The sequence below is a fragment of the Salvia miltiorrhiza genome, unplaced genomic scaffold, assembly GCF_028751815.1.
Source record: "Salvia miltiorrhiza cultivar Shanhuang (shh) unplaced genomic scaffold, IMPLAD_Smil_shh original_scaffold_358, whole genome shotgun sequence".
NCBI lineage: Eukaryota > Viridiplantae > Streptophyta > Magnoliopsida > Lamiales > Lamiaceae > Salvia > Salvia miltiorrhiza.
The window spans coordinates 418,715-444,063 of NW_026651535.1; the positions used below are offsets into that span (position 1 = coordinate 418,715).

At 35.5% G+C, this 25,349-nt stretch overlaps 1 protein-coding gene and 1 long non-coding RNA gene across 2 annotated transcripts; both read left to right on the plus strand.

The window, feature by feature from the left end:
• Positions 1-3,220: 3,220 nt before the first annotated feature.
• LOC131004261 (uncharacterized) lies at positions 3,221-5,661 on the plus strand. Its single transcript, XR_009094941.1, has 5 exons — positions 3,221-3,368; positions 3,446-3,517; positions 3,804-3,846; positions 4,622-4,692; positions 5,268-5,661. It is a non-coding gene; the product is annotated as an uncharacterized LOC131004261 (long non-coding RNA).
• Positions 5,662-21,616: 15,955 nt separating this feature from the next.
• LOC131004260 (PTI1-like tyrosine-protein kinase At3g15890) lies at positions 21,617-24,243 on the plus strand. Its single transcript, XM_057930903.1, has 4 exons — positions 21,617-22,188; positions 22,406-22,556; positions 23,260-23,522; positions 23,581-24,243. The coding sequence occupies exons 1-4, from the start codon at positions 22,160-22,162 to the stop codon at positions 24,197-24,199; spliced, it is 1,062 nt and encodes a 353-aa protein (XP_057786886.1). The 5' UTR covers positions 21,617-22,159; the 3' UTR covers positions 24,200-24,243.
• Positions 24,244-25,349: the final 1,106 nt, after the last annotated feature.

Genomic DNA, 25,349 nt, shown 5'->3' on the forward strand with positions numbered 1-25,349 from the left:
ATAATCATGTTAATTAAAATTCGCATAATAAATTTGAAAAATAATTATAAACCCTAATTGAATTGACGGTCCCTAATTAATAATCTTGCAATTATTCTAAAATATACTACTCCATCCGTCCCAATAAAAGTGGCCACTTTTTTTTGGGCACGGAGATTAAGAAGGGGATTGTTATGTTTTAATTGAGTGTGACCCACCAAAATTAGTGAGTAATTTTTAGAAAGTGGCCTACAATTGTTGACCAAATTAGTGAGTAATTTTGGCATTTTTAGAAAGTGGCCTACAATTGTTGACCAAATTAGTGAGTAATTGTTGACTTAATTAAAGTAAACTTTTGCTATTTTTAGAAAGTAGTCACTTTTAATGGGACACCCAAAAAGAAAATGTGGCCACTTTTATTGGGACGGAGGGAGTATAAATTAGAATTAAATAAAAATTACTTAAAAACTAATAAATTAATAAAAGTGAGATATGAAGGGCTATACCAAAAGTGGAATATAAATTTTCATTTGACTGTTCGCACACCACCTTTTGACTTTTGTGTACTTTTTTGCTAGAAATTAATTTCACATGTTTTACACATTTTTGTATCCAACTTCATTAATTATTTGTATTATTACATATATATGTGTTTCTCTATTTATCTAGAAATAAAATACTACTATTTGTCTCTTATTTTTGTTTAATTGACAACAATGATACTACAAAGGGTAGAAAAAGATTAATTTAACTTTAAGTGTAGTTTAGTGGGGGGGGGGGGGTGAAATCTAGTTAATTAACATTTATGCAAAGCATATTGCAATCCTCAAACTTTACGCATTGTAGTTATAAGGGTACGTTTACTTTGATTGTATGAAAAATGATGGATAAGAAAATATGAGAAAATATATTCTTTTCTTCATTTTCTATTATATGTTTACTAGAGATGAAAATATTAGAAAATGTTAGAAAATATTTTCCCACCCTTATCTTAGGATAATATTATCCAACATTGAAGAAAAAATGAATGAAAAGGGACTGCCCGAGAAAATATTCCACCATGTCCGAAGAATTTTTTTTATCATAATGAACATGTGAAAATAATAGAAAATATATAAAAATATACATTTTCTCTCATTTCCCATCAAAGCAAACACACCCTAAAAAATTAAGTGAGAATTCCCTTCCTTAGCCAAAATGAGATTAACTAGGTTTGATTGTCTGGTAAACGTAAAATACAACTTTCAAAAAAGGGGAAAACATATACTCCATAAACTTTAGTTCACTATTTCTTTTTTGGTATGCACCTAATCACATCACCTTCACTATTTCTTTTTTGCTATGCACCTAATCACATCACCTAATCTCATTAATTATTTGAACTTTTTTCAAACGTGTACAAAGAATTTACTTAAAAATAAATTATTTTCATACTATATATATAATAGATTCCTCTAAATGAGCCTTTCAAAAATAAGAAATGAACCTTTAAATTTGTGAATCGTAGGCCTTGCAGAGGCTATATAATGGACTAAATTAAGAATCAAATCTTTGAATATCTAATGTGTACGTTCATTGATAATATTAATAAAGGGTTAATCACGTTTCGTTTCTTTAATTTTTAGTGTTTTTAAAAATTATTACGCTATACAAAACTTGGCGATTACGTACTAAAAATAGAATGAGTTAAAAATTAGACGGACGAAAATGATAAAATGGATCAAGAATTGACGGACGGAGGGAGTATATACTGCCATTTGCCAATGATACGGATTTTAATAAAAATGGTGTAGTATGTTGTGAGTGGAATTAGGATCCCACCTTATTATAAGTGAAAAAATTACTAAAAATAGAATGAGTTAAAAAATGGTGGACGGACGAAAATGATAAAATGGATCAAGAATTGGTGGACTAAGGGAGTATATACTGCTATTTTTTTTTTTTTTTGATAAATTACATAATAAGTAAATAAAAAAATTTGCAGACCGTGCGACGAAAGATTCGAGCTCAGGACCTCAGATTTTAGACATTAACCTACTATCGATATTAGGCCAACACACGCACATTACTGCTAATTTTTCTTTTGATGTATATAAATGAATACAAGCATATTAAAACATAAAAATTTTATATGTGGAATTATTAACCTGCGTTTTACACCTTACATTTAACAGAAAATGGTTCTTTATTTCTCAGAACTTAATAATATTCTTAACTTAAAAGGTGGTTTACATGCAATTTTCTCCTAATTATCATTGAGAGCAATCTAAAAAAGACTACTACTTCTACTACTTGTTTCTTCTTATAAAAATAATTTTAATATTATTTTGAAACGTCCATATTAAAGTAGTTTCATTCGATTTATACATATATATTATCTTGCAATATATAATTATTAATATATCAACTTATTTACATATTTTATCATATAAAATGTATCATTTTTATTCTCATTATTCACAAAATCGTTACTTCTAAGCGGGGATATTTTCTCTATACACGTTACATTCAATTATTTTTATTATAAATTATTTCACTTTTGTCTAGAACTATCTTTTTTAGGACGAGCAGAGTATTATATTTTGAGTTTCAATATTATAATAGTTATTAATTTGAATTAATTGATGGCAATTAATTTTGATGCTACTTTTGTAGCAGTCCTGCCACATGTGGATGAAGAAATATAGGCAATGCGTTTAATGTGCATACAAAATTAAGTAACTGTAAACTATTTTGGTCTAGATTCCCCCCGCCTAACTTTCTTTTTGTTGCCTACATATTTGGAATTAATCATTGCATTAGATACGCTAGGTGTTTGGCGGAAATTATAAATTTTAAAATAGCTTCTATAAGTTTTTTAAAAAAAATTTATTTAGTATAATAAATTTTTGAATAATTTATAATTTTAAAATAGGTTTTAGAATAAATTCTAAGAATTTATAAGTTTATTTTCCCCAAGTTCTTTTTCATAATTTTATTTTATAAATATTATTCAATTACTACAAAAAAACGCTTTTTTACCGAGGGATTACCGAGGGAAACTGTTCCCTCGGTATTTTACCGAGTATTTTGCGAGAGTTTTCAAGGGATAATGTATTTTTAATATTTCCGAGAGATTACCGAGTGTATAAATCACTGTTAATATTTCTCTCGGTAAATGTTAAATTTAATTGTATATCTAGATTTAATTTAAGTAAAATTTATAGTTTAAATTTACTTCTCTCGGTAATTAGTTATCAAATTTACGGAGTGGTTACCGAGTGTGAGTTCCCTCGGTAAAATTGAATTAAACACTGTTCATAGACGTCTTCCTCATTTCCCTCCCCAAATTGAAAGCCCTAGCTACTTTCTCACCCCTTTTCGCCGCTGTCGTCCGCCACCCCACCACCGTAAGCTCACTAACTCTCTCTCTCTATATCGCTCTCTCTCTGTCTCTGAGATCTCTCTGTGTGTGTTATTCCGTCAGCTTTCCCCCCGTCAGCTTTCGCCGTCGTCCCTCCGCGCGCCGCTCGCCGCTGTTGCTGCTACTCTGGTTCAGGTGGAGAAGCTTTCTTTCATTTGGTTTCAATCAACACTCTCTCTCTCTGGTTGAATATGTACAACAACTCAACACTCTCTCTCTCTCTCGTTGAATAAAGCTTGGCCATGGGATTTTAATGTTTGCCAGCAGCTGAAGCATTTTAAATCAAGTAACAGATTTTGAGTAAAATACAAAAGGAAATGCGATTGGATTTAATGTTTTATGTGTGTTTTGCTGTTCTTGGCATTGATATTGGTTAAGTTGCTCTGAATCATGCCTTCTTTTGGCGATTTACTCTGTGCAGAAGGAGTCACCAGTAGGTTTGGCAACAGAATCAGCTCATCCTGGTAATATTTCTGAATCTGTAGTTTTAGAATTGATCAGTTTGTTCTCTTTGATGATAGTTTTTGATATAGTATTGAACCATGGTTTTCTTGGTATAGTGATGGAGAAAAAACAGAACTGATAATAGACTGCATTGTTATCAGTAATCATGATATGTGCTGGTTTTCTTTCTCTTACTTGTGGTTTTCATGAATTGTTGATATTTGCTTTTCTTGATATGTGATTCTGAATAAATCAAAGGATTAGTGATTAGTGATTGAGGATTGCTAGTCATGATTAATGAAAAGAAGTCTCATTATCATGCGGCTATCATTGATTACAGATTAGACAGAAATAATCTCCCAACTCAAGCTTAGGCCTATTAGATTTTCACAGGTCAATATTAAAATATTCATGAGCAACTCAGTAATGCATCCCACTGTTTTCTATGGGAACTGCAGCAACAAACATACCTCTGTTTAGACAACTAGAGAATTTTGGAATGAATGGGCAGTTGTTCTCCTTCATGCAACGACAGTCTCAGGGAATATAAACTAAAAGTAATATGATAGGCGATAGCTCTGTGACCAAGACATAGAATATAGAGGAATACTCAACGGATGAATGGTTTGACTGATCTATCTCTAAGCATATATAAATAAAATGGAACTAAATATGATTCTTCTCTACTGAGGGGTTTGCTGGTTTCCCAGATTTCTTGACAAAGTAAGAGGTTTGTTAATTGGTAACTGCTTGAAGATGAACATGCTATTGTCTAACTTATGTATCTTTTTGCAGGGAAGGGAGATTTTACAGAGCACTGTTAATTGGTAACTGCTTGAAGCTGTATGTAACAGTTCTTGCACAAGGTTGCTTGGTTTTCTTGTAATTTTAAACTTCTGCCCATCGAATTTCTTTAATATTTGTTCTTTAATTTTAACCTTGAATTAGGAAATAACAAGGAATCTTGCAAAAATAAATAATTCAGCAGCACTCAGATTGTGGCTTCAACATTTATGCTCATTTAAATCCATCGTAATACATGATTTGTTTTTAATACTCTATTTCTATTGACTATTTTTTGAATTAAATGCATGCACAAAGAAGAAATCTCCAACCAAGCATCATAAACTGCTCCATGCTTGTTTTATAAATTTGACCCCCTCAAGTAAACCTGTATTTTGTGTAATAATTGTGGATTGGGGCAAGGGATCTATAACAGAAAGCAAGTTATCTTAGCTTCTATATTGTGTGTTCTTCATAAAGTATGATTACACGAATCTATTTAGATTAGTGAATTTATAAGCTATTGGCAAATGGAATAAATGATATGGTATTGATAATCAAGGAATGTAAGTTTACTGCATGAATAAAAGGATTTTGCTGGTAATCAAGGAATGAGTTCAAGAGAAATGATATTAGTTCTATGCTGTTGTAAATGCAGGTCTCCGAATCTGGAAGCAGCAGTTGTTTGGGAGATATTCAGCTCAGGAACCAGCAGGAGATTGGAGATTTTGAGAACTTGTGAGAAGTATAGGAAGAAGCCAAGAATAAGAAAAGAGATTGAAAGATTGTGAGCAGAGAGTTCGATTGGAGGAGTCACTTCGGGTAACTAATGAGATGCTCCAGCAGTTCTTGAGGTCCCAGCAGTCGAGGAGTAGTGGCTCAGGAGGTTCTTAGCTTTCTCGTAGTATGTTTGGTACATTTTGATACATTATTATGATATTTCGCTTAGATGTAGTTTATTTAGTACTTTTTATGTTATTGTGTTATTTACATATAAACATATTGTTGGATATTGAACAATGTCGAATGAATTTTAAATTATGTTTAGATTATGTTGTGATTTGATTTATTGATAAACAGGTTGCCGTAACTAGGTATGTAAAAAAATAAAAATGAAAAAACATAAAAAATAGAACTTTACCGAGGGATTACCGAGGAAAATCTCACTCGGTATATTTAAAAAATAGAGCCGTAAATTACCGAGAGTAACATACTTCTCGGTAAAATTAGGGTATTTACCGAGGGAATTTTCCCTCGGTAAAATTAAGACCTAATCCGGCGTGATACCCGATGACACATTACCGAGGTAGAATCCCTCGGTAAATCTCTCGGTAATTTTACCGAGGGAATAATCACTCGGTAAAATTTTTACCGACGTTGAAAATATCGACGGAGTGTTTTAATCGGTGATCTCTCGGTAAACGTTTTACCGAGGGAAAATGAGGCATTTACCGAGGGAATATTCCCTCGGTAAAAAAAATATTTTTTGTTGGCACTATATATATATATATACACATAAGATTTCTCTACACAATTAATGCGAAGAAAGCATAACACAAGACTAACTTGTTGCTTAGATTTAATGGCTATATACATTAGATGAATACGTATTAAGAATAATGGAGGAATCAATTATGAATATATCACACGATATCATTCCTAACAATATTTACCAAAATTCATTAATTATATCTTACTATTAAACAAAGTTAATTTGGGAAATAATGTACATATATAGACACTAATCAAGGCGTACAAGTATACGTTGACGTTATATCAAGTTAATAACTTCATCCCCTAAAAAAAAGTTAATAACTTCATAATCAAGTTAGCTCACTTAATGAGCTAGTGAGTATCAACTACTATTAAACTAGAATTCGGATATTTTTGTTGACAACTCCACTAAATAAAACACAAATTTTATTATGCCAAAACTCAAGTTCAAATATAATTTTAATATTATTAAAATTATTTTTATTAATTTGAATTAATTGATGGCAATTAATTTTGATGCTACTTTTGTAGCAGTCCTGCCACATGTGGATGAAGAAATATAGGCAATGCGTTTAATGTGCATACAAAATTAAGTAACTGTAAACTATTTTGGTCTAGATTCCCCCCGCCTAACTTTCTTTTTGTTGCCTACATATTTGGAATTAATCATTGCATTAGATACGCTAGGTGTTTGGCGGAAATTATAAATTTTAAAATAGCTTCTATAAGTTTTTTAAAAAAAATTTATTTAGTATAATAAATTTTTGAATAATTTATAATTTTAAAATAGGTTTTAGAATAAATTCTAAGAATTTATAAGTTTATTTTCCCCAAGTTCTTTTTCATAATTTTATTTTATAAATATTATTCAATTATAACTTGTTGTTTTCATTATATATATATATAGGGAGAGGTTCAAGAAAGAACTATAAATAAAAGAAGACCGGATAACCATTTTCAGTCATTCGATCATCAAGATCTACATATATTTACATAAGTTTTATTATATCCCAATCCTAAATCCCAAACTAATATTTGCCCTCACTTCTTTATGGTTATATATATATATATATATAACCATAAAGAAGTGAGGGCAAATATTAGTTTGGGATTTAGGATTGGGATATAATAAAACTTATGTAAATATATGTAGATCTTATATATATATATATATATATATATATATATATATATAGGGTGTGGTTCTAGAGATAACTACATTATTTGTGAGAACGGGAGAACCATCAAATCTAATGCATCCACTGTAAAAATTAATGCATTCGCTGTTAAAATTAATGCACTAAAAAAATTTAAAAAAAATGCTCCCTTCAGGATTCGAACCCAGGACCTGCATTCATCCAACAAGATGATGCATCCACCATAGATCTTGATGATCGAATGGCTGAAAATGGTTCTCCAGTCTTCTTTTATTTATGGTTCTTTCTTGAACCTCTCCCTATATATATATATATATATATATATATATATATATATATATATATATCATTTCAAGTTTATTTTTCTTTGATTTTTTTTCTCTAACAAATTTTTTTTTAGCAAAAAAATTATCTCTAGATATAAGCTCAATTGTCCAAACACTTTAACAACTTATAACCTCTAAAAAATTTATATCTTATAAATTGTTGGAGATTATAAACTCTTTGAAATAAGCTTAACCAAACACCCTCTTAGTCAAAATAACTACACCATGCATTGTTATACTTGTCGAAATATAAAATTTCATACTAATTGGGCATCTAATGGGAATGAGTTAGAAGGTGTTTGACTAAACTTATTTTAAATAGCTTATAAGTTTTTGCAGTTTATAAGATGTAGTTTTTTAAGAGCTTATAAGTTATCAAAATGTTTGAGTAATTGAGCTTATAAATGAAAGATATAATTTTTAGTTAAAAAGGAAAAAAAAAATCGGCTAAAGCCGTTGAATTCAAAAAGCAACATGTATGTATATTTTTTTAAGGGGTTATTGCCCCTAAATACACAAACTATGACCAAATTCTAGTTTATAACACCAACTTTAGATTTTGCTCCATAATACATAAACTTTAATAATTTTCTGGAATTTCCCATGCCCAAAGTATGGATATTCGAAAATTACCCCATTATAAAATTTATTGCACTTTGACCCCTAAAACTTTTGTTTTGGACAAAAGACAATTTATCCCTAAAATATGTTAAAGATTGGGCTTAAATGGTATATCGGCTGGAAACTTTCCTCGTGCCCGATAGATTACTTTGTAATCTGGGTCTGGACTGTGAGACAACGCCACGTACTTTTAAGCAAAAAACAGTTTAAAAGATCCTTGTTTAAAATGGTATCAGAGCGGGTTTTTATAGATGAATTATGTAATTTTTAATTTATTTTATTATTAACCCATGTGGGAGGAGACTCCATTTAAAGTTTATGGATCCGGACGAGTGTCCGAGATGTGTACACTACAGGAACTCTCTCCAAAATTTGGAGATAGAAACCAGTCGCTTCATAAGCGATCTCAAATGGAACAATCGAGTCCTCGTTACCAACCTACGACGAGGAGAAAATATCGAGCTGATTCGCGATATCATCGCGAGTATCCAATTTTATCATGAGCACCTCATGAGAATGGCCGCTGCCAGAACGGCCATTGAACGAAGGAGAGACGAGGCCCATCAGTCACACGATTGATGGAACCAAAAAACAAGGCGGGAGTAGCTTATCCAAGCTACCACAAGATCGAGCCAGATTCTTCCGAGAATGTCAACCTACGGGAGATTCAAAAGACGGTGGAGTATTACGGCAACAAGCTGTATGAGCTACCGATTGAAATGAGCAAAATATCACTCAGACAAGAGGAAATACTAACCCTCTTGCGTGATATTCAGAAAAGAATGGAGGAGATCGAAAGGCGAAAACCATGTTCCGGAAAAATTCGGAATCAATGGTCTAAAGACCCGACGAATTCATCCATATTTGATGCAACACCCAAAGAGTTGCAGCCGAAGGACATAATCCGAATCATGAAAGGCAAATATCATGAATAGCCTTGACAGAATCGGATTAGAAGATCTACAGGAGTTAGCAGAATCTTTTGCTAACCTCAATATGGTGGATTTAAAGATGAACCAAGGAGATGAGGTTCCCAAAACCGAGCCTCAAGAAGAGGAATCGTCAAAGAAAGGGTCAGCCCAAGACGATGCAAGCCAGTTCCAACGAACAAGACGACGGAGGCCTCAGATGAAGGATACTCCTGTAGGAAAGGTCACACTAGAACCAATCCATCCATACGGATTGATTCTCAACCTTGACGAAGCCAGTTTCAAAGAATGGGAGGGTCTCACCGACGAATGGGCTTCATCATTAAAGGTCGTGATTGCCACAATTGATTACGACAAAAAAGAATTTGCCAGAGTCTTCGAAGCTAGCTTGGCAGGCATGGCAAAACAATACTGGGAAAAACTTGAGGTTTCGACCAAGGAGGAATTATTTAGTAGTACGTCATTATATAACGCCATCAAAGAAACTACTAAACAGATTAAAATCCATTTCTTGGGAATGGGTTTTTTCGAAGGATCCGCAGAGGAGAAGCGCAAGAAATATCAACAGGCACTTTACAATCTAAGATTGATGGTGCTAGAGCCCAAAGCTCTCGATGAATTTCTGCGTCTGTATACCCTATATGTCCATATGGGGGAGGTGGAAGATCAGAAGGCCATGGACCTCTTCTTTCCAAAGTTTCCAAGTCCATGGAGGGAAATGCTCATTAATGAGTATGTTTCACCAGGAGGATATCCACTTGACAGTGCTTCGAGGAGGATGTCTTATGTTCACAAGAAGCTGTCCGAATGGTGCCAGAAGGCAGCGGACCAGAGGAATCTCAAGAGATTGAGGAGACTCAACAAGAAATCTCCATTGATGTGCGACAACCTTGATCTTCCAACAGAGATTGGTGCTGAGTTGCTGTATCAAAGGAAAAGCCGAAAGAAACATAGGTATCAACCCTATGAAAGAAAGTCCAGAAGAAGTTCTTGGAAGCCAAGAACTATGTGGACCAGACAGAAGGCGCGCTCCTACAAGTCAGGCCAACGGAGCGGACCATCAAGAAACCGATTCTCAAATCAAAAGAGAATCCCGGCGAGAAAAACTTTTAGGCGTACTCAAGCCAAAACAAATGAAAGTTTTAAAGATTGCAACTGCTGGACATGCGGTGCTAAGGGGCATATTTCAACCAATTGCCCAGACAACAAGATAAGGAAATTCGAATCCACACCGGATATCGAAGATGCCATCTACCACCAGGAATTGATACTCGTATATCAATTCGAAGATATATCCTCTGATGAGAGTATATATGAGCAAGAAGAAGTCTTTAGTTCTGAAGATTCGGAGATGACCGATGGATCAACCGGAGACGAGTTAGACTAAAGAGGAACACGAGGTCCACCACATTCAGAAGGAGGATCAGAATGGATTTACTAGCCATTTTCTGATACCACAGGAAGAAGTGGTGAAGAAGCTCGTAAGAAAACTCAACAGGGAAACTGGAGAGGTACAGACATACCAGGGGTTTTCTAATGGGAGATTAAATCGAGTTTTAAATAGCTTGATTCCAGCCAAGAGGAAGCATCATGTGTATTTTGGTGTCACAAACCAAGAAACGGCGCTTCCAATTGAGATTACAAGTAATCAGGTGGAGATCCAGCTGATTCCTGCCGAAGATATTATGCAGGATCTTAAGAAAATGAAGCCAGAAGTCGCAAGAACGATGAAATGGATTCATATTGGAACAATTCAGTTGGTAATCAAATCGTCCCTCTCCCCAGGGACAGACCAACCAATTGACGTCGCACTTTGCGATAAAAGAATTAGAGATGCTAGAGCATCAGTTCTTGGAGCATTCTCGGGCAATCTCTATGCCAAAAGGATTATAACAGAGTTCTATCCACAGATCTCTTATAATCTGCAGGATTCATCCTTCAGTCGAGCCCTGACCCTCTATCAGGACTACAAAAAGAAGGAGCTTATGACGGGAGGAAATAGGCCATACTCACTGACTTATCAAGTCTCGTATGCCTTATCAAATTCCCATCACACAGAGTTATTTCTGGGAAAAGAATTTATTGAAATTCCAGAAATATTCAAGGAGGTAGCCAAGGCAGTCCATCCAAACCGAGTGGAGATTCCTCAGATCGGAGAAATCGACATCGACATTGGAGACAAGCAGGTGCTCAACCACACCCAGAGTCTCAGACTGGGAGCACCAAGGCTATCATTCCAAGGAAATAGGCTAACTTCAGGGCCTATAACAAGAAGTTTCTCTCAAACATATGAGAGAAGGGCGATTCAGGAAACCCCAGTTCCGGACATGAGAATCAAGCTTAAATGTCCCGAAGGATGGAGACAGGTTTCCACAAGATTTGATACAACTAACAAGGAGAACAAATTTCCTTGTAGTACGTTGTATTATTTGGCAAATCCAGGAGACAACCGATACATCGGAACTCTGGAGGTTGGAGGTTTTGAAATCCAAACCGAAGGCCAAGCCGGACAGGAAGCAGATGTCCTGATCTTAGGACGAGATTTCCTTGACAAATATAAACCATGGTCATGGAAAGGAGGAAGAATGGAGATCACAATTGGACGCCAAAGAGTGATGATCCAATGACAAGTCCATTCTCAATATACATCTCTGTAGGGATGTTATACGAGAAATACAAAGCAGAATATTTTGCTGCTTATGTGGATTCAGGAGCAGGAATCTGTACAGCAAAACGAGGAGTCTTTCCAGCAGAAGTGGAAGAAGATCTACCTCGAATTGCAGGAAGGGATTTCTCCAAAAAGATTTTACTCCTATCAAAAGGAGTAAAACAGACAGAAATATTGATCGGCGGTGCAGGGCAGACACCTTGGTACAAGGTCAAGACTCCACCGATATATTTCCATGATACTGGAGCAGATATTTTATTTGGAAATAATTTTCTGCAAAACTTCAAGAGATACATACAGGACAATGAAGCCAGGAGGCTAGTGTTCACAACCAATTGTGACCACAAGATCATTGTGCAAAGGCTCAATGGAGTTTTTCATAGATCAATGCCAATCAAATTCCGCAGCAAGCGTGGTGATGATGGCAGACTCCGAAGACCCCAAATGAAGGATCAAAGGAGATTCGGAGAAGTTTTGCTCAAATGCAGAACTGAGGGATTCCCAAATCTCTCTGAGGAAGAAACTCAAATCCTCAAAGTATCCCTGATATCACACAAAGATATCAAGGAAGAAGAACAGATATCCATTGCCGATGTCAAAAGAAGGATTCAGAGGTGTTACCATGAGAATCCTTTGGCATGGTGGGACAAGAACCAGCTCAGAGCAACCTTGAAAGTTAAAACTGGAAAGGAGCATGAGTTCGTAAGATTCAGACCTATCCTGATGAACCCTCGAGATCAACAGGATATGATGAGTATAATCAAGGAACACCTTGATTTAAAGCTGATCGAAGAAGGAAGATCACCCTACAACAGTCCTGGATTTCTGGTGAGGAATCATGGGGAGATCAAGCGAGGAAAACCAAGACTGGTCATTAATTACAAAGGGATTAATGACATTCTTGAGTTTGACGGATATTTCATCCCAAGCAGAGAACACCTTATCAACTGCATCAGAAGTGCAAGGGTATTCTCAAAGTTCGATTGCAAATCAGGTTTCTACCAGATTCGCATGGAGGAAGGGAGTAAGAAGTTCACAGCCTTCTCAACTCCACAAGGACATTATGTCTGGAATGTCATGCCAATGGGGTTAGCCAACGCGCCTCAGATATTCCAAAGGAAGATGGATAATCTCTTCAAAGATTATTCTTCGTTTATGTTTGTTTATATTGATGACATTCTTATTGCATCAAAAAACATTCATGAACATGTCAGGCATCTAGAAATCTTCGCGGATGTTTGTCAACAAGAAGGACTAGTACTGTCTGAGAAGAAGGCAGTCATTGCTACCCAGAAGATGGAGTTTCTGGGGATCGAGATTGATGAATCTGGGATTATTCTACAAGATCATATTGTGGAAAAAGTCCAAGGATTCCCAGAGGATCTCAAAGAGAAGAAGCAGCTCCAAAGTTTTCTCGGGGTTGTCAATTTTGCAGGGATGTTTATCAAAAACCTTGTAGAACACAGAAAGGTCTTCAGTCCATTACTGAAGAAAGATGTTCCATTCATATGGAAGGAGGAACATCGAGAGGGTATGAAGAAGTTGAAAGAAATTTGCAAAAATCTCCCGAAACTTTCAATACCACAAGATGAGGATGACTTGGTCCTCTACACCGACGCGAGTGATTCATGGTGGGCAGCAGTGCTCACAAAGATCACCCCTTATGGAGAAGAACCTTGCAGATACTGTAGCGGTCTTTTCTCCAACGACGAGGCTGTGCGATGGCACATAAACGAGAAAGAGTTTTTTGCAGTCAGGAAGGCGTTCAAAAAATGGCCGCTATTCTTACTTGCTAAAAAATTTGTTTTGAAAGTAGATAACACCAACGTTAAAGCTTTCTTAACTAAAAAGATTGAATCTAAACCTGAAAAGGCTAGATTGATTAGATGGCAAGCAGAATGCCAATATTATGATTATGATATTGTCGTTTTGAAATCTGATCAGAATGTTCTTGCAGATTTCCTTACAAGGGATGGAGCTCCCTGAAGTGGAGGCCATCGAGGCAATACAGGGGCAGCTCTTTGCGAGTCTAGAGCTGCTACAACAAGAGTGGCACAAGTGTGTGCTACATACCAAACAAGCAGGAAAGATACAAGCAGCTGATGAAGCTCAAGTATCTAACCAAATCGATGTATGCTTCGTGAAGATGTTCAATCTTCAGGAAGCAACCAACAAGCCGCTCTTGCGCGCTGTCCGTGAAAATCGGGCTAAAGCAATGCTTTCCGTACAGGGCGGATTACCTGTAGCAGGGGATTCAAGTACCCCTAGCACAAGTCCTGAGACAATGGTTTCACAGCCAGACTCTCGAGGAAAAGATGTTGTTAAGGGGTCACACCCTGAATCAACATGTCAACCCTCCACCTCTGGGGTAAAAGAGGGAGAGATCAATCTTAGGCCCATGACAGGCCAAGTTAAGGTTGATACTGACTTTATTGAAATTTCTCCTTCTTGGCAGATGTACCAGGACAGGTGGGAGAAACTTCTCACAAGAAAGGGCATTAAGGGCAGATGTACCAGGACAGGTGGGAGAAACTTGATGTTGCCGGAAAATATCCAAGGGTTTGGACAACTCCAGGAGCCAATCCAAACGATGTCAAGGAATGGTATGAGTTTGGGGCTTTGGCCTCAGTTTATACCACCGCCCCAGCCTTCACCGAAATCAAGGGTCTGCCAAAATGGATCCAGAAAACGGTGTTCGACACATGGGAGAACAACGAGTCCCTCAAAAGGGGAGATGTTCTGGAATTGTACTGTTTCAGTGCAGCACCAGAGCCAGTCGGAAAAGGAATCCGTGAAGCTTTCCACTTCATTAAGCTTCGGAGACCTGATACGGGAGCCCTTAACAGGATCAAAGTTCCCGACTTCCAGGCCGCAATCGTCTCAACATTCACGGAGGAACAAATCTCCACTAGACGAGCATGGGGTCTATGGGTCTGTCTCACAGAGATGGACAAAATGAAGTCCAGATTCAAGTTCTATCAAAGCTCGGATCTGGGAACGTTCCTAGTTAATACTATGACAGGAACAACAACTCCTTTTGCCGAAGAATCATTCGAGAGGAAACGGCAAATGATTTGGAAGAACAAGATTGCGGGGAGCCAGGAGACTCGTCGCAAGTTTTGCAATATGGCTCATCTGGGCCATTGGATCGAGAAAGTCTGCGATCAATGCTCATCGCAGAAGGAGCCAGAATTCGGCAAAGGATTCTTTCCAAAGCCGGATAAAAGGAGGTTCCGGTCTGATGAACATGACAAGCATCAGACTCCAAAGGGAAGGACACCTCGGGCACCAAAAAAGGAAGGTGGTCGACAAAGCTAAGTGAATCATGTGATTCACAGCAAGGATCGCACCCACAAAAGAAACGACAAAAGTGGGTGGAAGAACAGGAGGACCACTCACCAAACGCTTCAGGACAAAAGAGAGTGGAAAGAAAAGCAGCCGGCCCCTACCAGCATTATCACAAGACGATAAAGCAAGGGTCCAGTACCATGTGATGCCACTAACAAGTGTCGGCAATCAAGGCCGACAAAAGAAAGTGGATGTCATATTCAAGCAAGCTGGCCACGAGGATGGAATCCAAGGCCAACAACCAAGCAATTATAGAGGGGATCAAACCTCTATATAAACACAAGTGCTGGAGAGAAGAAGATTATCGAAAAATCAGAACACATTTCACACACCACTTCCTCTCTAGAAAATTATCTTTGTAATTTTTAATTTTTTTTGTTTTCAAAGTTTTTCGTTTTTAATTTTTGTTCCTTTTTATTTTATGTACACAAGTATTGGCTACTATGAGTAGCTAAAACAAGTTAGTCTCCTCCCTTGGGGAGTATTTTATGAAATAAATTAATTATTATATAATTCCTCTATAAACGCTTAGTTTTTGTCCAACTATTCCGGGTTGAGTAAAAATATTTTCTTTATTTTTCCAACATATTATTTAGTCGGCACTTAGTGAAGGAAAAGGGTTGCAACCATCTCTTGCGAGTGTGTGGTTGGTGCGTGCCGGGTGGGCAGACGAGCCGTAAAACGCAACAAGACCGACTCCTGAAGAAGACCAGTCGACGAAGGTATAATGTTGGTTTAATTTAAGAATTATTTTGAAGTGTTACGGAAGCATGTTGGGTCTGATTAATTGTTAAACTGTTTTAGAATTCATAAAAGGGTATTTTGTCTTGGTTTTGAATATGCTGGGGTGATTCTGCAATTTTTATTATGTTGGGGATAGTTTAGAATTTTCAGAAAATCTTCATGGGAAATATCAGAAGAATAGTAAAGTTGGTGTATTATGAGGCAAAAACTAAAGATGGTGTTAAATTCTAGAAAATTGGGAAAGTTAATGTATTTATTGGCAAATACCTCTTTTTTTAATACGTTGCTTGTCATTCACACGCTGCTCATTTAAGATAATGAGTATTACTCGTTTCATTGAGTACCCCTCGAGTAGCCCCTTTTTGCATTGGGCTACTCAATCTCGCCCTTACTCGAGTAAGAGCGAGATCGAGTAGCCCAATGTGGATGCTCTAAGCTACTAACTTATCTTCTTACAACACTAATTCAAAATTCACTATAAAATTAATATACTCCCTCTGTCCACCAAAATAATCTTAAAGATGGATGATACGAATTTTAATAAAAATAATTATTGTATTGTGAATGGAGAAAGTGACTCACTTAAAAAATAGTGTTCATAATGATAATTAATTGTATTGTGAGTGAAGAATATGATTTATCATGGGATAGATTTTTTCTAATAATGGAAATTGACTAATTTTTGTGAACATCTTAAAATGACAAAAAAAAAGAATATTTTTCTTGTGGAATAAATTTATTTTAGCTAATTTAATGTTGAATAGAAATATTTTTTATTATGGCGAAGTAAATTATCCGGAATTGGTGGCACCCATTTTCTCTAGGTCGACCGCGTCATGTAGAAAAAAAAAAAAAAAAAAAAAAAAAAAAAAAAAAAAGAGAGGATATCATTGCAACAGTAGAGACCCAGCCGACCTAGGGCAATTCCAAATTTAAATGATATAAGCCATGTGTCACTTTTTAATTGATTGTATAAATTTAATTGACATATTATTATAAAAAAAATTAATATTTTTATATATATTACTCTCTCCGTCCATAAAAGAAATTCCTAATTCTCTTTTTCGGGACGTACACAAAACAACTTTTTACCTTTTTTCAAACTATACCTCACCACTTATAAATATTTTATTTATCTTTACTTTTCATTTTTAATCACTCTCAATACTAATTAAAATACACAATTTTCAATATACTCAACAACTTTTTTTTCATTCTCAATACACTCAACATATTTTTTTTTTAAATTTGTATCACTTCCTTATAGAAAGTTCTTTTGTGGACAGAGAAGTATTAAATTTATATATGTATAATTTTATTTTCTCTATGAACACACATCATATTTGATGTATTTTTGCACCTACAAAAATTCTCTTTTTAGTATTTGTATTTCATGTACGTATTTCATCTATTGTCCTTCATTAAAATTTTATCTTTCTCAAATTTTCAATGAATTCAAAAAGAAATTCTCAAAATTTGTTGAACTCTCACGATTACTCCCAAGATTATTATATATGATATACCTAAGATTTTAAAAATGATTCGAACCTCCAATTTTAAAATGATCTTACTCATAAAAATGATCAACCTACAAACAAAAACACTTCAAGCAGTCCGAAAGGACGAACTAATCAAGAAAACTTCGCACAAATGTATGCTTGGTGTAACGTTAGTTCAAATCCAATTATTGGCACTAACTAGAGAAGCTCACAATGCTCTAAGAAATAACTTGATGGAACATATTTGGCAAAAGTTTGACCGTGTAAATTGAATGTGTAATTTTTCTCTATTTGTTAAAATCGATAGTTTGTTTATAATTTCGCTATTTGTTAAAATTGATGGAGTATTAGTTTAGTTTGTGCAGTTTTCGTATTATCTTTTAATTTCATAGTTATTACTTGATTTTATTTTTTGAAATTTTTACAATTTTTTGGTATAATCATAATATTATATGCTCCCTCTGTCCCACTCTAATAGTCTTGTTTTTACCACTAGAATAGTTTCATTCTTATTTTAGAAATAATTAGGTATTACTTTTTACAAAAAGCAAGTTATGAGTGCTAGTTAAATGCCTAAAATAAAGTAGACCACACCACTTTACTTTTCATCCAAAAAGCAAGTTTTTTAATCTCTGTGCCGAAAAGAAACAAGATTATTAGATCGGGACGGCGGGAGTATTATTTTTAATAAAAAAAATTAAGTGTAAAATTTAAACTAAAATAATTATATATAATGTTGTGGTTGGGTGGTCAGATGGTCATAGATAAATGTGTTAATTACAATAAAAGCCACAAACTTTGGCCCGAATTTAAGCTTTTCCATGAACTTAAAATTTTACCGCAATTCCCTCAATTTAGATGTGTGTTCAATTTTTCCACGATTTTTACAAATCTCCAATTTAAGAGCTGACATGGCATTTGTGACTTCCGAAATATTGACATCGACACGTCGGAATGTATGTTGTACGATGTCGTTTTGTATGAAAATAAAACTATGTTGTTTTATACTCCCTTCGTCCACCAAAGATATGTCACTTTACTTTCGGCACGTGTTTTAATAAAATGTGAGTGAAGTTGGTAGTGGAGTAAGGGTCCCACTTTAAATGTGAGTGGAATGGTGTGGACCCTACTACTTAAAATGGATGTGGCATATTTTTTGTGGACAGACGAAAAAAGAAATTGTGGCATATCTTTGGTGGACGGAGGGAGTATGATTTAAGCATCTATTTCCTGAAATTAGATTACAAAACTTCCAATCATCTTAAATTCACGATTTAGGGTTCGTCTCATACGAAATCATCTGAGTTTGCGTGATTTTCTCAAACTTCGAATTTTAAGCTTCGTCGACAAGAACCATGGTTGCCCAATATTCATCCTCCGGTGGCTTGACCATGGCCGCCCCATCTACTTTGTGTTACTGCGGAAGCCGCGTGGTGCCGAAGACGTCGAGAACACAACGAAACCCAGGACGGAGGTTCCTTTGTTCTTTGTTGATTTTAGTTCAGTGTCGGTTGCTTCACAATGTTGAACCCTATTTTCCAGGTTCAGGCTCAGTGTGCATGCTTCCATTGGATTGATCCTGAGATTCATTCAAGCAATGTAGATGAAGATGAAGTTGATTCAAAACTGAATTTCTAGATTGGCGAATGTTAACGACTACAAAAGTACGTCGAGGCGGACTTGAAGAGAATCCGGATGTTGGAGGATGAGATTAAGCATTTGAAAGAGAAAGACAACATGAAGCACTTCATTTACGGGGCTTGTTTTGGAGTATAAATTTCTGTAATTTTTTTGTCATTTCTTGCCTACAAATTGTGAGTAGATTAGGCTGAAGTTTGTATGTCTTCCTTCATCTTGTATTGTTCAATTTTCAAGTGCAATGAAAATACAAGATTGGAAATGAACATCTGAAATATTTGATTAATACTTGCATCTTCAAAATAAAACATATATAAATGCATTTATACAAATTGAAATTCTGGACAACATCAAAAGAGAACAAAAACAAGTGCAATGTTGCATGTTCAAGTTTGCAAGACAAGGTTCAACTTCAAAAACAAGATATAACTAATTTAAAACATGTTCAAAACAAGAGAATTGTGGACAGCTGATAAACACGCATTTTGCATTGTTTTTATTGATAGTTTAGTGCTTAAAGTGTTAGGATTATGCAAGTTTGTGATATCTTTTGGTTTGAGTTTTATATTCTTTTGTAAATATTACGTTTGGATATAGTTTTAGCTATTTTTATGTAGATTTGAGTGTTTTGAAAGCTAAATGTGGATAATGAAGATCCAAGAATCAAGTTACAAATGTTCTGGATGTAAGAATCGAGGAAACAAGCTCGAAAAGCTCAAAAAACAAAGAAACGGAGCAAGCCAACAATCGCCGGCTGCAAGAGAAAATTTCTGAAGACAGCGGTGAAATCGAATTATAGTTTTACAAAATCGACATACCAAAAAACCCTAGAATGCAATATGTTATAGGCGACGCATACGAGAACTGAAATGAAATGAACAAGACACGCACAACAACAAAGTATGAAGCTCGCACATGTCTTCCATTTCCCCTCCAAATTCAATAGTGCAAAATCGCGATTTTTTCGTCTCTGCAACTCGCGAAATTCTCCTTTCACCAGCAACTTCTCGTCAACAAGTTCTCGTCGTCCTCTTCGTCAAATTCACCTCCACAGTAGCAGTCAGCAAAGGTGAAAGTTCAATTTTACAACGTCGAGTGTAGACCTTCTAGGTTTAATTTGAATTTTAACCTTTACGTCTAAAACGACGTAGTTTAGAGTATAAAACCTATAAAATGACGTCTTTTAAATGCAAGCGCAAAATGACGTCATTCTGTACACTGCCAGTCTACCACGTAGGAGACATGTCAGCTCGACACTTCGCCGGAGCAAAATAACGTGGAAAAATTGAACACGCGTCTAAATTGAGGGAATTGCGGATAAAATTTTAAGTTCATGGAAAAGTTTAAAATCGTGCCAAAGTTCATGGGTTTAGGCGTAATTAGGGTTGTAAATTAATCGAATATTTTTGCTCGATTCGAGATTCGATTCGAAATTGTGTTATTCGTATTCGAAATTATTCGATTCGTATTCGATAACAAATATTCGATTCGATTCGATTAGTATTCAAATACTTATATGAAATTATGATATTCGATTTCATTCGATTCGATATTCGCATAGATACATGATTAAATATTTAAATATTATATATATGTATATATGTGTGTGTGTGGAGGGGCTAAAATAAATTATGAAATAATTTTCACCATTTGATTGTAAATTTTATGGTGGATTCATCACTTTATTGGATGAATTTAATTTTATATACATCAATATCTAATTATATATATAAGAATTATAAGATTATATAATAATTGACAATTTTAAAAAGGGAAAATGCAAAGAATCATAACATACATGCATTAAAGTAATTCTCCACAATTTAAAAAGTAAAACTTTACAATTTATAAAATCAAAATTTTAAATTGAAGTCATTCTTGCATCACAAGTCGCGCTTCGTCATTGCGATTGTAAACTAATCAAATAATTCGTATTCGATTCGATATTCGTATTCGATAAATATTCGATTCGATTCGGATAGTATTCAAATACGAATACGAAATTATGATATTCGACTCGATTCGATTCGTTTACAATCCTAGGCGTAATTAACCCTAAATAAATTATTCAAAATATGTGGTTATATTGACATGAAAATTAGTGATGTGAAAGCGAGAGAGAGAGAAATTGATTAAATATTTCATTCGGCCACATTTGTTGTCATTATGAGACGTTCAAAAAACCTTTTTCTCTTTTTGTTTTTGTAAATTTTATATTACATGGTGGGCTTTGTCGTCACTCATAATATAATAAATTATTATTAATAATATTTTTTAATTGAAACTCTTACGCACAGTATAGTACTCCCTCCGTCCCAAAGGAAATGTTCTCCTTCTTTTGGGCACGGTTATTAAGGATGCATAATCTGCCTAATCTAGTAGAATATTAAGGAAATTTCAGTTTCTACTAGATTAGGCAACATATAAGATTCAATGACAGATTATGCATCATTTCAGTTTCTACTAGATTAGGCAGATTATGCATCCTTAATAACCGTGCCCAAAAGAAGGAGGACATTTTCTTTGGGACGGAGGGAGTAATTATTTTTGTTAAATATGGTGTCGTTAGAATTATTTTTGATTGATGGAGTATTAAAGAAATTGAATGATTGAATAATTGAGATGATTTCTGTTATTTATCGTCTAATGATGATCCATCGAATATGAACACTGGGACCCACGCGCACCGCAGAGAAAAAGGCAAAACCAAAATATTTCATCGTGCGTGTTTGTCAAATATCCAATCACCATTGGCGTTTCATACTTTCATAAATGAAGCTTTTAATTCTCCTATAATTCTTTTCTCTCCTCTCTGACATACTCCCACTCAGTAGCTTTCACTCAATCAACGACGTACCTCTTTTTCAAGAAAACTTCAACAAGTGGGAAACAAGGCTCTCTTTCGTAACCAAGAAAAGCATCCCTTTTTCTCACCGAATTTTGAAATTGGTGAATTTCGGCATTAGAGGGGAAGAGAAGGATTTGAAGTGATAAACTTTGGGCTTTTATGCTCTTTTTGGTGGAATTTAAGGGCTGGCATAAGTGCTATTAACTGTGGTGGAACTTTTTTACTGAAAGATTGGATTTTGGCAGGTGCGGTGAGGAGAACTGACTGATTTTGCCTCAATGTTGTGTTGTGTTAAGGGATCAAATCGGTATGTGCTTTCTTTTGCTTCATTTCTTGAATGCTCATTTATGTTGAGGTTTTTGTCTGTTTTCCAAAATTACTTCTTTATACGGTTGCTCTAAGATGTGGATTTATTGTTTCTTTGTTGAAGGTTTCAGCTACTGCTTAATTGATGACAAGTTATAAATTTATTGAAGTTCTATGTGTTATGTGTCTGAAGTTTAGTTGAAACTGAATTTGTACAGGAAAAATGAAGGGAAAAAGGAGCCCAAAAAGTGGAGGATTTTTTCTTTGAAGGAACTGCAATTGGCTACGAATAATTTTAACTACGATAACAAGCTTGGAGAAGGAGGATTTGGAAGTGTGTATTGGGGTCAGCTCTGGGATGGCTCTCAAGTAAGATCATTGTGTTTTTTCTTATTCAATTACATTCATGTTGCTCTGTTTGGTTACTTGTGCTTCTAGATTACTTACACTGCTGCAATAACTGAGACGTCGACCTACGATCAATGTGAGTATGCAAATCATGATTGGTTTCCATAAGGAAGCATTGGTTGTATTCATTGTTGTTATGTTGGTGAAGCACAATCCAACATAGCATCTGTTAGGAGTCGGGAGTTGGATTTTGGTAGGAATTGCAAGGTTGATTATCTCATATTCATACACTTGGACTTGGGGCTGAGGCTGAGCTTTTCATTGTATTAAAGGTTGATTATTTCATTTTCAGAGGGCTGAGTGTTCATTGGTAGATTGTTGTATAACTAAAAATGCATTTTGCACGAGTAGTTCCTATCTTTCATCGTCTCATGTTGGAGAACTGAGAAGGGCTTATAAAATGTAGTTATGTAATGAACCGGACAGTTGCAGCATCTACGGACATTGGTTCGCAGTAGCCTATAAACCCATAAATAGCATTAAGTGGTTCTTTTACAATGGCCGTTTTTATTCATGAAAATGATGATAATTGCCAAAAGAAGCTAGTCAAACGGCGTATACTTTGATTTTGTTGCTTAAACAATATCACTCTTCTTCATTTACCTGATTCGGCTTGAAGACTTATGAACTAATGCAAGCTCTCATCTTTGTGTTGCATCTGCAGATAGCTGCAAAAAGGTTAAAGTCGTGGAGCAGCAAAGCAGAGATGGAATTCTCAGTGGAAATCGAGACACTTGCTCGTGTGCGCCACAAGAATCTACTGAGTCTGCGCGGCTACTGTGCACAAGGGCAAGAGCGCCTTATCGTCTACGATTACATGCCCAATCTGAGCTTGCTTTCTCATCTTCACGGGCACCACGCAGCCGAGGGCCATCTCGACTGGGGCAGGCGGATGGACATCGCTCTTGGCACTGCAGAGGGCATTGCGTAAGAATCTCTACTCCTCTCGCAGAATCGAACTAATCTAATCCTCGCTTTATCGCAGCTATCTACACCACAATGCGACACCGCACGTCATCCACAGAGACATCAAAGCTAGTAATGTGCTGCTAGACGGCGACTTCAAAGCCCTGGTTGCTGATTTCGGGTTTGCAAAGTTGATCCCGGAGGGAGCAACGCATGTGACCACCAAAGTGAAGGGGACGCTCGGGTACCTAGCTCCGGAATACGCGATGCTGGGGAAGGCGTCGGAGAGCTGCGACGTGTACAGCTTCGGCATTCTGTTGCTGGAGCTGGCTAGTGGGAAGAAGCCACTAGAGAAGGTCGGGTTGGGGAAGAAACGTGAGATTAGAGATTGGGCGGTACCGCTAGCTCGTGAGAGGAAGCTGAATGAAGTCGCTGATCCAAGGCTAAATGGGAAGTATGTCGAAGATGAGTTGCATCGACTTATCTTGGTTGGACTGAACTGTGCGGATAGTCGACCGGAGAAGAGGCCCACCATGCTTCAAGTCATCCAACTGCTTAAAGGCGACCACCACGAACTCGCAGTCCTCCAAAATGATGAGAGCTTTAAGAGTAGCTCACTTGCAGATTCTGGGACAGAGGATAGCTCCGAGACTCTCGCAGAAGAGATGGACTCCAAACAAGAAATTGCAAATTTCTAACTTCATTTTGTCTTCACTCATCTTATGGAAAGGCATTTACTCAATCATCCAGATTCATATAGGAGTCAAACGAATTAAATTGGATTCGAAAGCAAACAATGCTTCAAGTTGCACATTAAGCCAAATTGAAAATTGAAAATCAAAAATCACAACTTTATGAATCAAACAATAAAAAAACATTTTGAATGGTGAGCAGGAGCAATTCTTCAAACGGAACTGGACACCAAATTTCTATTTCAGTTTTATCTTCGATTGACCAAATAGTAAGAATATTTTTAAATCAAAACCAAAAATAGTCCAACAATCTATACTAATAGAAAGAGAGCATAAGGCATCTTAACTTGTGGATTGCCTATTTTACCTCTATTATATATTTTATTTTAAAATTATTTTACATATTATATATTTATAAAAATTTATTAATTCATTAGATATTATACTTAAATCTATGTGATATATATCTATAGCTATTGTCTATTGATAAGACTAATAAATAAATATATCCATTCAATAAATTATCTAATAAAAGTAATGAATAAATAGATTTTTTAAAATAATAGATTATCAAATAAAATAACATTAATTACACGTACAAGTACAACGTAAAGGGCTGTAAACAAACCAAGCCGCTCGCGAACTATTCGGAGCTCGGCTCGAAAAAAGCTCGTTCAAGTTCGTTTAGAGAAGCTCGTAAAATAAACAAACCAAACTTGAGCTTAGTAGTATTCGGCTCGTTAGCTCGTGAACATGTTCGTCAAGTGATTCAGTTTGAAAAATATAAATTATTAGTAGACACAACTTATATTTATCCATTAAAATTAATAATAATTGTATTAAATCACTAATTAATTTTGTTTGTTATAAGAAAATAATTAATATATTTATTATTTTGAATAAAATAATTTATTTTTAAAATAAAATAATCAATATTTTGAATATAAATATAAATTTAGAAAGTTTGTATAGGCTCGATTAGGCTCGTGAGCCTCAAAGTATTCGGTAAGTAAAGTTCGGGATTCGATTCGATACTAAACAAACCAAACTTGAGCACACCACTATTCGGTTCGGCTCGGTTCGATTACACCCCTACGTACGTTCTTTGCTATTTAAGAAGTTAGGTTTCGACCGAATTACAATTAGGAGGAAAATG